At 43.9% G+C, this 15769-nt stretch overlaps 1 protein-coding gene across 3 annotated transcripts in view; it reads left to right on the top strand.

The window, feature by feature from the left end:
- Positions 1-376: 376 nt before the first annotated feature.
- Positions 377-15769, top strand: part of SNX19 (sorting nexin 19) — a 50622-nt gene continuing 35229 nt past the window's right edge. For all 3 annotated transcript variants that reach the window (XM_028120807.2, XM_088018097.1, XM_028120809.2), the window contains exons 1-8: positions 377-2561; positions 4973-5111; positions 6136-6236; positions 6345-6464; positions 8333-8463; positions 9742-9835; positions 10333-10513; positions 13445-13574. In XM_028120807.2, the coding sequence (XP_027976608.1) occupies positions 858-2561; positions 4973-5111; positions 6136-6236; positions 6345-6464; positions 8333-8463; positions 9742-9835; positions 10333-10513; positions 13445-13574 (2600 nt within the window). In that variant the 5' untranslated portion in view covers positions 377-857. The remainder of the gene's footprint in view (positions 2562-4972; positions 5112-6135; positions 6237-6344; positions 6465-8332; positions 8464-9741; positions 9836-10332; positions 10514-13444; positions 13575-15769) is intronic.

The raw sequence follows: 15769 nt of genomic DNA on the forward strand, positions 1-15769 counted from the left end.
AGGAAGCGGGGTAAATTGTTAAAGTGTATCGGGCCAATGAAAAAAATGCCTACATGGGATTACTGAGAGTTTGCCTAAGCAGTAAGAAATGTTGGACGACTCCATTTAATAATTAAAGCTAGAAGTCTCAGTTTTCGAGTGTTACTGCCTACACGGCCGCTCTCTGCTCCACACCCCTGTGGGAACTTTGCCCCACCCTTGAGCACGGGTTCTGCAAACCCAGTTTCTGAGACCACTTTCCGCTGGTGCTGTCACGGCTGTTCCTCGCCACCAGGGGGAGCAGCGCGCAGCGCAGCGCCGCGCCTCGGGGCGCGCGGCCGCTCTCCCAACATGCCCCGTTCCGCCGCCGTCGACCCGGAAGTCGTCGCCGGCGGCTGCCGGCCGGCAGCCGTGACAAAAGCTGGGCTGCTGGTGGCAGTCGCCCGGGGACCCCAGCCCGGCGGAGGGTTACTCCGAGGGCGGCGGCGAAGACACCGTTGTGACCCCCGCACATCGGGACTCGGTTTGGGCGCGCCCCGCAGCGGTGTATGACCCGGTGTTCGGCGTCTGTAAGTGTTGGGTGAGAGGCGCCGTAGGCCCTGCCCCGCCCTCCCCAGGCAGCGCGGAGGCTCTCCGACCTCCGTTATGAAGGCTGCGGAGTCTCGGCTGGAACGGGCTGGAGCGAGGGGGAGAAGCAGTACCGCCCCTGTCGCTTTGCAGTGCCTGTAGGACGCCGAGGGCCCAGAGCTCCGCCCGGGGCCCTGAATAGCACGCCAGATAGCCTTGTCTCCGTACACAGTTAACGTCTCATTCCCGACCTCAAGTGAAGTAGAAAGAGGGTGATCGATCGTCTGAGTAGCCATCTGCCCCTTTTAGCCATGAAGGCAGAGACAGTGTCCTCGTTACAAGAGGCTCCAGATGAGTCCAGCTGGAACCTCAGTAACCTGCTGAGTAGCCGGAAGCTGATGGCTGTGGGGATCGTGCTCGGCTGGCTCCTGGTCATCCACTTTCTGGTCAACGTGTGGCTCCTATGCCTTCTGTCTGCATTGCTAGCGGTGCTGGGAGGATGGCTGGGCTCAAACGCCATTGTGGGGGCTTCAGGTCGACTGCACCTGGAACGTTTCATCCCAGTGGCCACCTACCCTCCAAACCCTGAGGCAGAGAGGCAACTGGAACTGGAGATCGACCGCACCATCCAGATGATTATTCGGGACTTTGTGTCGTCCTGGTATCGCTCAGTGAGCCAGGAGCCAGCCTTTGAGGAAGAAATGGAGGCCGCCATGAGAGGGTTGGTCCAGGAGCTCCGGAGGAGGATGGGCATGGTGGACAGTCATGCCCTGGTCCAGAGAGTTCTGACTCTCTGCGGTTGTCACCTGCAGAGCTATATTCAGGCGAAGGAAGCCCTGGCTGGGAAGCAGAGTGGTACAGTTGAGCCCTCCCAGCTCTGGGAGGCTTACTGCCGAGCTACTGCCCCACATCCTGCTGTGCAAAGCGCCAGCACTGAGGTCGCTTATACACGTGGCATTGTAAATTTATTGCTTCAAGGACTAGTGCCAAAGCCCCACTTGGAGACCCGGACCGGTCGCCATGTAGTGGTGGAACTCATTACTTGCAATGTAATCTTACCACTGATTAGCAAGCTGTCAGATCCTGACTGGATCCACCTTGTACTTGTGGGCATCTTTTCCAAGGCCAGAAATAATCCGACAGCAGTGGTTAAACCAACTTCCCCAGCCAGTGCCCTGGAAAAGCCCTCATTGCCCACATCTCTGCCACTGATTGTTGAGGTACAGAGCCTGCCAGAAGTGAGAGCCCCGTCTCCAGCAGCAGCGCCAGTGCTACTGAACTGTAATGAGCCAGAAGGGCCTTCCCATCACTCCCCAGAAGTTGAAGAAGGCCATGAAGCAATAGAGGGAGAATTGGGTGGAGTCCCGGAAGAAAGAAAAGTAGGAAACAACTCATCTCATTTCCTACAGCCAGATATTCGAGGCCCTTTGTTCTTATGTGAAGACACAGAGCTGGAGTCTCCATTGTCTGAACTGAGCAAGGAAACCATCATGCTCATGACTCCAGGCAACTTCCTCTCTGACAGGATCCAGGATGCCCTGTGTACCCTGGAGGGTCCCCAGTCTCTGGAGTCTAAGGATGTTGAGGGATCTGAAGGAATTGAAGGAGCAGAGGCCGAGCTGGGTCCAGGAACAGAAACAGAGACAGGGCTGCTGGTCTCCATGCTGACTTCCTGCCCAGAGATCCACATTGACACAGCAGACAAGGAAGTAGAACAACGAGATGTCACCTCTCTTACAGCTTTGCTGACAGATCCAGGAAGGACCTGCCCCCCACGACCCTCATGCTTAGAGAAGGCTCTCCCCAATGGTGTGAGCTCCGTAGATCCTAATCTGCCACAGGTTCTGCTTTCCTCCTCTCCAAGTGGTCCTCTCAGCTCAGCCACCTTCAGCTTTGGGCCCCTGACCAGTCCAGATGGCCCAGTTGTCATCCAGAACCTTCGTATCACTGGTACCATTACTGCTCGAGAGCACAGTGGCACTGGATTCCACCCATACACACTCTACACGGTGAAGGTAATAGGATTAGAATACGGTCACCCACTCTGGGCTGGGAATGGGTTTGGAAAGCAGAGTCAATGAAGCTAGTATTCTAAGGGAGAGAGGCTACTCGTCATTTACTGTATTTAATTTGACAAGAATCCATATGTGAATGGTCTGAAGATCATTTGTAAAGCAGAGTTGGCTTCTGTTTAGAATCTATGCAAACAATCCTAGAATCTCAGGGTTCTTAGGATACTGAGGGTCATATTTTTCAGTGGTTCCCAATATAGAGTCTTGTCCAGAAATTCTCTTACCAAACTTCCCTGTTAATTTCTTTCCTTTCTTAATTACTAGTGTCTTCTGTACTTTGTTTAGGAAGTTTATTTACATGTATATGTAAATATACATATTTACATATATATATATACCCACACACACACACATATATATTATATCTCAGAAGGTACCAGGTTTCTAATTCCTAGAGTTGTTTAAGCACAGAAGTAGGAACTACTTGGCAGAGATGATAAGGAGGTATCATGTATCATCATGTATCAGATGGTGAGTTCAGTTACAGCAGCAGCTCCCTAAAACTGGCTTTAGGATAGACTGCCTCCCAAGAGGGAGGGATTTTTGTAAATTCTCACTCAGATCTGTCAGAGCCTATCAGAATCTATAGAATCTATAGATTATAGAAATCTTTCTTTCCTTGATTAAATCACTGCTAAGGTGAAACTTTTTTTTTTTTGCTAAGGTGAGATTCTTAAGCTTGTAATTCAGAAGAACATCTGGTTATCCTAAGGTGTATATAAAGCCTGAAAATTTGAGGCATATTTGAAAATAAAATAAAAAGGTTAAATAAGCAGTGAGAATGTTCCCTTAACAGCCCAAGTGATTTTTGAGGTGCAGCCAGGTTTGGGAATGTATGAGTATTGATTAGTGTCTCTTATGGAGCAGAATATTCCACAGAAACTCCCAGGTGCCCCAAGTTTGAGAGTCCCACCCTGAATTCTATCTATGTCTCTTACCCAGGCCTTTCCTTCTCAGTGCTGGTCTGAGGGACTACTACTTTCCTCATGTCAGTTCATAATGAATACTTCTCTCTGGCTCTAGAAAATTTTAAGACAGCCTTAAGGCTCACCAACAAAGAGATCATTTTTTCCATCACTTGCCCCACAGTATAATACCTCCTCCAGACAATAATGGTAACCTACCCCTAATGAGAACAAGTACATACATAGTTCTTGCACATCATTTCATTATATCTTAACTACTCTGTCAAAAAGTATACCCTGTACTGAGTTGCAGCTTTCATGCTGTTCAGGGTGTTTGCTCTGCGGGAACATTCAGTACAAGTTATCTTTTCCCACATACTGGCCCTCCACGCATATGAAGACAGCAAACTTTGACCCCTTACAACATCTCCAGTCTTCATGTGACTTCCAATCATACAGATGATATGTGCTTAGAAAAAAAAATTTCAGCTTAGCTCCAAGAATAATAATTAACCTGCCCAAAGCTAAATAAAAACACATGTTCCTTTAATGCATTCCAGGCAAACAAATGATTTTATTCATCAGCTGTTTTGGATTATTTGATCTTCCCCCCAACTAACATAAATAATCACTGGTCAAGTATAATGGCAAATGGTTATCCTCTTATAACATCCAACCCATAATTTAGGAGTGAAAGAGGTGCTCTTGTGCCTTCTGTTTTTCACTCTTTGAGATGTGAAAAATAGTAATATAGCCATTTTAAGATTTATTTCAGAGCGAGAGAGGGAGACAAGCGGGTGGGGCGGGGGGGAGATAATCCCAAGCAGACTCCATTCCAAGTGTGGAGCCTGACACAGGGCTCAATCCCATGACCATGAGGTCACAACCTGAGCCAAAGCCAACAGTCAGACACTTAACCGACTGTGCCACCCAGGAGCCCTATAGCCATTTTTATAAGTAAAGAAAGTGTTTGCAGGAGGGAGTTTTGAGGTAGAAGGAGAGAATGGAGAACAGCAAAACTCATTGCTCTTTCTGGGCCACATATGTTGGGAAACACATCTCATTCCTTAATTCAGCAGCCCTGGGAATTTGAGTTATTCATTAACACTCAGAGCAGCAATCAGATCTACTAGATTCAGAAATAGGGGTACCTGGGTGGCTCGGTCAGTTAAGTGTCTGCCTTTGGCTCAGGTCATGATCCCACGGTCCTGGGATCAAGCCCCACATCGGGCTCCCTGCTCAGTGGGAGCCTGCTTCTCTCTCTCTCCCTCTGCCTGCCACTCTGCCTACTTGTGCGCGCGCGCACTCTCTCTCTCTCTCTCTCTCTGTTAAATAAGTTTAAAAAGAGAAAAGAAACAGAATAGGAACGTCTCCCTCCCTTTACCTCTACCCTGCTCCTACTGTGTGGCCATTGAGCTGATGCCCTAAACAAATGTGTTCATTCAACAGTATGAGACGGCCCTGGATGGTGAGAACAGCAGTGGCCTGCAGCAGGTGGCCTACCACACTGTGAATCGCCGCTACCGCGAGTTCCTCAATCTGCAGACGCGTCTGGAAGAGAAATCAGATCTCCGAAAGTTCATAAAAAGTCAGGAGTTTCCCCAGCCCGCTTTACACATGTATCTCCCTGATATGAGAGGCTGGAGGCCTACTATTTGTGGGGAAGAATGGAGGAGGAGAACACAGCATCAAGGGGCCCATGTTCCCCCAGTTTGCTTTCAGATGTTTTGGGTTTTAGTGCTGGCTAGCACTGATCACATTCTTTCTGAGGCACTTCTTTGCCACTTAATGCTTTGTTCTGGGGCCCATCTAGTTTAAGCTTAAGAAACTTTAAGAAACTTCACATTTCCACCTGTGTCTGTGAGGTAGCATGAGTTAAATCAACTTTTCCACATACATACAGAGATGAATTGCTCTTAAAATAGTAGCCAGAAATGCTTGCTATCCTTCCTTTAACAACCAGGCTTTTTGGGTGTTTGCTATTTGATACCCATAGGGCACAGGAACAGTAAGAAAATGGAATAAAATTTAACTCTAAAAATAAGCTAGTAAGCAGCTGCTTTGTTTAAAAAAACAAAAAACAACAACTGATGATCACCCAAATAAACCTTTTAATGAGTTTAGGCCTAAGTTGTGGATTTCAGTTACGCATTTTCTTTCTTAATAACAATAGTTACTACTGAACCAAGCTTGAAAAGTATGCCAGGTACTCTTCTAAGTACTTTACACATATTAGCTCATTTAATTCTCCTAAGAGCTTATGAGATAGAGAATTATCATTATCCCCACTTTACAGAGAAAAAAGTCAAAGAAGAATTAGGCATTCTTATAGTAGGGATTAGAGCAAAAATTTAAACTCAGGCACCTAGACTTCAGAGCCCTCATTTGTAACTACTGTAGCATATGGCCTCCTATACCTTAGCGTGAACACCGATAATGAGAGTAGACTGCATGTACTATATCCTTGGGGTATATTTGGAACTCCTGAAATAAAAAATCTCAGGAATATATGCAACAGTTCTGTTTTCTTTACATATATGATGTATTTTATATGGAATATCTCTCAGTGAATGTTAAGTGAATGAGTTTGTGTTTTTTTTTGTTTTTTTAAGATGTGAAGGGTCCTAAAAAGCTCTTTCCGGACCTTCCATTTGGAAACATGGATAGTGACAGAGTAGAAGCCCGGAAGAGCCTCCTGGAATCCTTTCTAAAGGTCAGCGTCCTTCTGTTTCGGCTGTGCTCTCATTCTAATTATCAGATACCCAAGCCAAGTTGAAGAGACTTGAATTTCTCTTTGAAATCCTTCTTGTGTCTTTTGCAGCAACTCTGTGCCATTCCGGAGATCGCCAACAGTGAGGAGATGCAGGAGTTCCTTGCTTTGAACACAGATGCTCGTATTGCCTTTGTCAAGAAACCATTCATGGTGTCCAGAATAGACAAGGTACCAGCAGGGCCACTGTGTGCACTCAGCTTTAGTTTCTCACCAGAGTGTAGGTAGTGACTGAAAAATAAAGGAGGTAGCGGGTACAGAGAGAAAGCAGAGAGGAGTCCATAGAACGTGGACTAGAATTTTTAAGACCTGTTGCAAATATTGGTTGGACCATCACCTTGCTGAATTACAGTGAGCAACTACGACGCTATATGTGTACACATATCTCCTAGGGGATATTATGACATTGTTATTCTAGCAGCGGAAGGTAAGGATAGATCTGTACCTCCGTAGATCCGTGGGGGCAGGAAAGTTTCTCCTGGAGATAAAGATCATTCCTGGTGCTGGTCACTTAGGAAAAAGAGCCCCAAGATAGGACACTAAGCTTGATTTAGACTGGTGTAGTGTTCTCTGCTGGAGAACAGAGCATGGAAAGAATTACACTTTTTTTGAGAGGGTATCTCAGAACCTTTGGAGATGGTAGGCGAAGGACATTTGTGCAACACATATCCTGTAAGCAGTGATTACCAGCTGATTTTAGAGTCTCCAGGGCACAAGTCTGCAGTTTATGTTTATCCAAAGATGGCATATGTTTTAAAAGGTTAGAAAACACTGACTCATTGGCAGAAGGCTGGCCTCTCTCTAGACTTCAGAGGATACAGTGAAAAAGTGGCATTTCATGTGGTAGGAATTAGGAGACATGCACTGCTGTGAGGAAAAAGCTGCAAACTGGAAAGGGATGAATGAGGTAGAATCCCCAGAATTCCATGCAGATGTGTCCATCCACACAGATGTGTTCACTTGCTGACTCACCAGCCGCTTACTGCTTGCCTGGTCAAGTATGAGCTTGACCATGAACAAGACTAGCTGCTGGTGTTACAGCAGTGAACAGAGCAGATAAGGACCCTCCCAGAGACGACAATTTTGTGAGCCTTGAGAGCAAGTTATATTTTCTAAGTTGCGTTGTCTATCCGTGCGGTCCTCTGTGTTCTCTCCCTGGTTTGCTGTCCCCTCCTGTCATCTTTCTCTGACACTTCAGCCCTGTTTCAGCTGTGCCATAGCTGTACCCCTGGTGGAGGATGAACACAGGCATAAAGTAAGGAAGGCATGATGCTGCTCTGAGCCGGCACTGTTAAGTAGCAAGGAGCACCAAAAGACAAGATTTCTTTTCATTTCTTTGGTATTTTAGGGTTTCATTTGTACATTTTATATGTACATTTTATTTTATGTCTATATGCCATTTTTCCATTCTGAGAAATACAACTCTTACTCTTCAGGGAGGATTGTTTTATTTGGTCTTTATGAGTAGTTTATATCAAATTCAGATTCCTAAATTTTGACATGAGTGATTTTTGTTACTCTTTCTGTAAAGAAGAGAAATTGTTTGGATTAACTGGAAAAACCAGTTCTTTACTCTGTGAATTTTCTCTGAACATGTTAATATTATATATGCTTCTAGAAGGTATTTCTGATTTGATAATCTTTACTCTTTCTCTTTGCCATATCACTTCCATTTATTCAGATCTTGGTGAAAGTATTATTGATTTGGAAATTAAAAATCCTTCTTTCATATATAAGGAAAGAAATTGAAAAATGAAAAGTATTTCACCAGCCTGCAGAACTCCCAGCTTTTTATTTATCTCACTGTTTTGGTTTCTTTTCCCATGGCATTGTTTGTCTTAACTGTGAGGAAGCAGATTTTTATGGCCATTGAGGAAAGGGGGGATAGTTGCCAGTAAATCTGCCTGGTATCTGACTATGCTGATGAAAAGGCTCCACTAGCTAGCCTAGCTATCTGCTCATCTTCATTGCATAAAGCACCGTGAGACAACTGCTCATTTGGTGGTTTCTGTCTGACCCTGCACCTCTGACCCCTGCAGATGGTGGTAAGTGCTATCGTGGACACCTTGAAGACAGCATTTCCTCGCTCCGAACCCCAGAGCCCCACAGAAGAGCTGAGTGAGGCCGAGACAGAAAGCAAGCCCCAGGCAGAAGGCAAGAAGCCTAGCAAGTGAGAAGCCCTTCAGTCACCCGGGGACCTTTTCCAGTTCTCAGGGTGATTGCCAGTCCTGAGCCAAAGCCTATCCCCACTCTCCAGCCCTAGGAGAGAGGAGATGGGTCATACATACCAGTTTTTATACAAAGCCAGACCTACACTCCTCGACCCTCAACCCAAAGGAGCCTGAGATCCAGCATAGGCCTCCCTGCTGAATGTTTGTCTTGCCATGGGAACCCAGAACTTAAACTGACCAGGGAGTTTTGACTAGAAGGAAAACTGTAGAATATGGATATTCTCCTTTTCTATTTTCCTGGAAAATTGAGGTGTTTCTTTCCTATTAAGAATTAAGGCTTATAACTGATCTCTGTTTGTCATCATTTCTTGAAATCTTAGCTCAGAAGATGCACGTACTAGCAATAAACAGGAAAAAGCCAGAATAAACATGTGTAGGGCCTATTTTAGGCTATTCTGTCCTGCACTAGAGTCCCACATACACCCTTTCAAAGCCAACATGTGGAAGGGAAGGGCACCACACTTAACCCTTACTGTAAACTTCATATCTGTATCTGGACCATTATGAAGAGAAAGAGTGAGTGAGAGAGAGAGTGTGTGTGTGTGTGTGTGTGCGCGTGTGTGTGTGTGTGTGTGTATGTGTGTGTGTTGGGAGGGTGGAGAGTTTGTATGTTTGTGTCTGTATGTCTGACTGTCTTTGTCTCTGTGTTCATGTCTCATGGACCAGCAATAAAACAATTTTTAGCCTTTTTTCACTGAGCCCATATTTTGAAGGGTGACCATGATATCTGTGCTTATAAGAGCCTTGAACATGAGGTTAGCACTTGTGGTCCCTTCCCTACTTTTATTTGGAACACTAGGAGAATAAGTGGATGTATGAAAAGGGTACTAACAACAACAAAAACCTTGGTTTATGTCACTTGTCAATTTAATCTCCAACATATTTTTAATGAGTATGTAGTATATGCTCACCATTCTTCTAACTTATGGGAATACGACCATGATAGACTGGTCCCTGTTTTACATTAACAAAAGCCCTTTCTCAAATGCATCGTGGACATAGCTTAGCGCAATGGTTATACTATGTTTTAAGAATTGCCAGAATGTATATCGTTTTGGGAATTTCAGGGCCAGGTCTTTCCTGGCAACTCTGACCACAGTAAACTCCCAAGAATAAGTATGGGTGTTCTTGTTTTAAAGCATTAATACTTGTCAGCCCTTGTTTGGAGATCAAAACCATGAATCACATTCTGTTTCTGCTCTTTGTGTCAATGCCAGGTCCAGATTGAGGTTCTCCAGTAAGATTGCTCCAGCACTGACTATAACTGAGGCACCTGAGAAGATTCTCTATTGTCTCCAGGAAGGCAATGTGGTAAGAATTTCCTAGGTAACTCCTGGAATTAATAGCTGGGATGTTGATACTGCAGTTACGGACAATTGAGACATTCTCCAAAGTCAGGAGAGATGTAGGTACCTTGCTAAAGGACTTAACCAGCATCTGGATCTCTAATTTTTATTCTAAAAGTATTTTCTCTTAGTGGTTTCTAATTCCTACCGACTCTGGGCCAGCAGGTTGGCTTCTCAAGGGTCATGGCCTTGGAATAAAGGATGGCAGAATGAGAAGGAAAGCCAGTTCTTGGGAGAGAACAGATGACCCAAATGCATTTGCAGCGAGTGAGAATAAAAAAGACACTGTTTTACTTGCAATTTAGGTAGAAAGTGAAAATTTTCTGAAGGTGGTCACAGAGTCCGTTGGGTTCTATACTCATGATACTGATGCAGGGAAGGAACAGGGAAAAGCTGAAGGGCCATGGTTAATCTCCTATTTTCTTCATTCTTTATGTGATGTGCCGCTGGCTCTTTCTTCAGGAGTCAGAGATCCTATCCACGTCTGGGATGGAATCCTTTATTGAAAAACAGACAAAGTTATTAGAAATGCAGCCAGCAGAAGCCCCAGAAAAAGATTCTGAACAAATCCCCAAAGATTGTACGGATGGTTACTTGTCAGATGAAGCTGTGCCGGCCCGAGACCTCAGCAACGGTGATCCAGGTACGTGACAAGATTCCCGCTTCCACAGAGAAGGGAGGTAGGATGTGACCGTTGGGAGTTGTTGATGTAATTTCTCTTGTGTTCAGCTAAGCAAGCCATGTGTTAAACACCAGTGTTTGAGTTGCTGTGCCGAGTCCTGGGATACAAAGAAGAATTTGACACGGTCCCCAGAGCTGAGTCAAACAGAGGAGCAGGGCACAAAAATTGGAAGTTCTGGTCCAGCAAAATAAGATCCATGCTTATCGTATCATTATCTCTTTTATGTTATTTTTGCCATGCTTTGGCATTTTTGGACTACTCCCTTTACATACTTTCGTGTCTGTGGTACCCCTTTCCTAGTTTTCTCTCCACCTCTCTTATGGTCCCTTCTCAGTCCCCTTTGTTGGTTCCCTTACTAGCCTTCCAGAACTTTATTTTTGGCTCTCTGTTCTTACTCTGCATACTACCCCTGAGTGATCTCATTTGTACTCTTGATTTTATTTTATTTTTTTTTAAGATTTTATTTATTTATTTGACAGAGACACAGTGAGAGAGGGAACACAAGCAGAGGGAGTGGGAGAGGGAGAAGCAGGCTTCCTGTGGAGCAGGGAGCCTGATGGGGGACTTGATCCCAGGACCCTGGGACTATGACCTGAGCCGAAGGCAGTTGCTTAACGACTGAGCCATCCAGGCGCCCCTGTACTCTTGATTTTAAATCTAACGTGTGCTGACGATGCCTAAATATTGGCTGTCGTATTTCCAGTTGCTTACCGGAAATCTCCACTTAGATATACCATAGGGCAACTGAAGTACAACATGGAATTCTTCCTTTTCCCTGGATCTTTTCCTTTTGTTTTATTTACTGCCATAGCAAATGACGCCACCCAGTTACCCAACATAGAGCAGGAAGGGAGAAGAGGTGAGGACAGGGAGGTTTGCTTCCCAGAAGAAGTGCAGATGTTTTTTTTTTTTACAGAGGAAAAAGTGGGAGCCCTGGATATTAGTGTGCTTGTTGAGCTAGAACGTATAAAAAAGTTTTTCAGTTCCACCAAGACTGAGGCTCCCACTGAAAAGAAAAGATCACAAAACCCTGGGTTCAGAAGGGGGGAGAAAAAAAGGCTGATTTCAGCATTGTTTCTCAGGTGCCGTTGAACGACGTCACCTAACCTCTACTGTATGGACCTCAGCTTAACTGTGTGAAAAATGAAGTTCACAACCCCACCTCTTCCCACATATCTCACTGGTTAAGTAAATGAAGTGTTAGGACCAAAAAGCGTCAGAGAACTGTAGGAAGTTACAAATAAGAGGAAATGGGTAAAACAGTATAATTCTAGCCAAAGTCAAGCCTGTAAATTTTGAACATCATGTCTCTAAGAGTATTGTTTATGCCTGAGCTTTTCTTCTAGCCCTGAGAAACTCAAAATGCTCACATGACAGGAAATTTACCATTTTCTTCAGAGGACTTGGTGCCTCTTTTTGCTTTATTTTTTACTGCTATGACTAGCTGTCACCACATGGTGGCAGCTCTAGGTAAACGCTAAACCTGAGAAAATCATAAAATCCACGAGGGTGGCTGATGCTCAGGATGGTGCTGTTTCCCAAGGAATTGAATATCTTGTCTTTGCGCAAATGACTGGAAAGAAAGCATATCAGTTCCCATGCCCCCTTGAAAAGCAGCACAGAAAAGATATATATATATTAGATGGGATTAAGAAAAAAGTAGGATTCGGTTCTGAAAGATTCATCTAAATCTGAAGTTACTAAATGTCCTAAAGAACTCTTTAGGGAGGAGAACTTGGGCAAGCTGACCAAGACAATACCCATTTGTCCTAGACTAACAAAATTACTGTTGATGATTAATTATATTAATCACAGCAGTAGCACCAGATTGCTGAGATTCATTCTGGAACATTATGTATTCCTGGGGACATCTCCTGGGAAGCAAATCACAGATGACAAGGGACCCCCTGAATGGGGTTAAAAGAACAGATGCTTCCATCCATAAAGTACATCTGTTCAGGAGCCTTCAGCTTAGCATGGGTGTGAAGTCACTTGTGGTCTTTCCAGTCTTTGAAAGAGGAAAGAAATCAGTCATTGTCATGGCATATTTTACCAAAGGTGGAGTGCTCTTCCTCGAACCGCATGTTCTCTCAAAACCAGACTGAAGCCTTCTGGATCCCAACCCAACAGCTCTGTGTAATGGAGATGCTTTCAAAGCAACTTGTTTACAGGAGAATGAATCCCAAAACTTTCCCCAAATCTGCTGCCCACAACATTTCCATGATGCTTTGTGGAGGCCAGTGGAATATAAAGATGGAAGAGACTGGGCCTTGCCATTTCCAGTTAGTCACTAGTTGGGAGCAGTTACTTGGAACAGAATGTATTTAGTTCCCAGGGGGAAATACAAAAGAAACAGAAGCTAGATAGGTAAAATAATTATATGTAAAATCATTTAGAAAGATAAGTATTACTAAGTGACTAAGGAATATAAACAAAGAATTATAAAGAAATACAGAACCTATCACTGAACTTTTTAGATATAAATATCTCTTGATTTAAGTACAGAAGAATTACAGAAATACAAGATGATTGATATAAGGGTGAAGATCCAGTGCACTGAAATACATTCCTCCAGGGAAGAATGAAGGGGAGTAAGTCGGAGGGGGAGACGAACCATGAGAGACGATGGACTCTGAAAAACAAACTGAGGGTTCTAGAGGGGAGGGGTGTGGAGGGATGGGTTAGCCTGGTGATGGGTATTAAAGAGGGCACATTCTGCGTGGAGTACTGGGTGTCATGTACAAACAATGAATCATGGAACACTACATCAAAAACTAATGATGTAATGTATGGTGATTAACATAACAATAAAAAAATTAAAAAAAAAAAAGAAATACATTCCTCCAGAATGGGTCTCTTCTGAGTTACTTTTGATGCCTTTTCATACCCCAGGAGCAGAGACAGAGCTCGCTGACACAGCCCTAGATCTACTCCTCTTGCTGCTGATGGAGCAGTGGAGATGGCTATGTACAGAAAACATGCAGAAAGTTCTTCATCTTGTGTTTGGGACCCTAGTTCAGAGGTAAGATGGCAGAGTTCTCCATTGTATTAGAGTCTCAAGTTGGATAGGGGTTGAATGTGATGCTGAATTCTGCACTGGAGAGGGAAAGTGTAGAATCCAGGAAACCTGCAGCCATAAGGAAAGACAGAGACTCTGTAATAGGTGCACAGGGATGAAGACTGCCTGAAGAGTACCAAAAGGCTTGTGTTAATCACCTCATCATCTAAATGGGTCTGCTTCTGTAAGACTTCTGGCATAATCCACTGAGTTATAGACACTGCCTGTGATCTTAAAACACTTCACCTCAACTCTTCCTGCTCGGGGATCAGTTCTCCACCCAGTTATGCCCCCAAGCCCTATACCTTTCACCTCGGTAAAATGGACATTTCTCTTCACTGACAGTATATATTTACTGTGATGATAAGCAGTGAGACAAGGAGAAAACAGATCAGTGCTCTGAAAATAAAGATTGTTTTCTCCAAAAGGTATGTAAACATTCACAACTAAAAAAGTACTTACACAGGATGGTAAGGAATAAAAGTATACTTCGATATAAAATGTGGACTGTGATCCCAACACCACTTGCATCTCCTAAAAGGTCTGCATATGGATGGAGTTTTTAGGTGCTAACTTCCTAACCATGAAACTGACACAAACTTTGCTAAATTCAGGATGGCCAGAGACATGGTCTCAGAACCAGATAGAGATAGTGCTTGCTTATGTTTTGACCATTCTTGTTTTGATTTCTCTCTTTTGAGACATCCTGGCAGATCCTAAAGTAACAAGCCCAATTCTGACCTCTTCTGTTAGCTTATGTCTCATGATAATAGATCACACCAAGAAGAAAAACTATTTTTAAAAACAGAATTATGTGTCAGTTCTACAAGTAGAAAATCCATTAACAAGGAGCAAGTAAATCTTCCCTCCTACTCTCAGAGTTAAGATTAGGGAAGCTTAAGGAGCTTTAATAATAAAAAGACCTAGTGAAAGAAAAGGATGCACTTTCATATTTGCTGAGCACTCATCATATGCCAGCACTGACCTCTGTGTACATACATTTTCTTGTAGCAGCCAAGTGAGGTAGGTAGCCCCATTTTATAGAAGAAAATAGAGGTTGGCAAGGTCAGCTAGCATACCCAAGGTCATAGTTAATGACACCTGCACTTTGAAGCTAGATGTATATAACTCCAAAGCCAGTGTGCTTTTTCCTACATGTTGTAGCTGACAACTGGTCTCCAACCGAAACCCACATATAAAATGCTGACTAGTCTCCATGCCATTTGACTTTCTCCTTTGTCCCTCCTCCATACTCAACTCTGCCACTAGAGTGCTTTTTCGGAAAAGCAAATATGAACATATAGTCCGCACTTAATATCCTTCAATGGTGCCCTATTGCCTACAAAAGTGATTTTTCCACTGTTTCCCAGAGTTCTAGGGTTTCACAGAGGTGCTTTAGAAGCTAAGGGGAAAACTGAGTGGACAGTGATCTAATCAAAGAAATTTCATTTTGGTCAGTGTAATAGGCTAGGGATCTGGGTAATTTTTTGTTTGAAAAAGGGCTCCACTGTGTTTAAAATATATATTTATTATATTAAAATTTCAGCTCTTTTCTTATGTGACATGGTTTAGTCCCAGCCTTATTTCTAATTCTCCCCCATGCAAACCATTCATCATGACCTGAACACTCAGTGATCTCTCTTCCTTCAGGCCTTTGTTCATCCTCTTATCTCTACCAGAACGGTCTTTCTCTGTTCATTCTTCTGCTCATTCTATCTCATGTCTCTCTCATTCTGTCTCCTTCCCTATGTCCAAAACTCTCCCTCTTCTTGTCTGCTTGGCCTACTGCTAAATATTTTTCAAAAATTAAGCATTAAATGTCATTTATTCTGAAACTTTTTTGTGGTATCCTCTCCCACCTTCCCCCAGAACTAAGGAGCCCTCTTTTCTACTCTCAAAGTTGTGATGATTATACTTATCACAGTGTATTAGAGAAATGATTTTCTTTCCCTAAACCAGTAGTCCTCAAATGGGGGGCAGTTTTCACCCAGGGATATTTGGCAATATCTGGAGATATTTTTGGTTGTCACAACTGCGAAGGGAGGCAGGAAGTTATTTCATCTAGTGGGTAGAGGCCAGGGATGCTGCTGAACATCCTACACTACACAGGACAGCATTCTCCCCACCCCCCCAAACAACAATGAATCATCCTACCCAAA

The sequence above is a fragment of the Eumetopias jubatus genome, unplaced genomic scaffold, assembly GCF_037043125.1.
Source record: "Eumetopias jubatus isolate StellerSeaLion01/CBP00866 unplaced genomic scaffold, mEumJub1_p1.0 scaffold_13, whole genome shotgun sequence".
NCBI classification, from domain to species: Eukaryota; Metazoa; Chordata; class Mammalia; order Carnivora; family Otariidae; genus Eumetopias; species Eumetopias jubatus.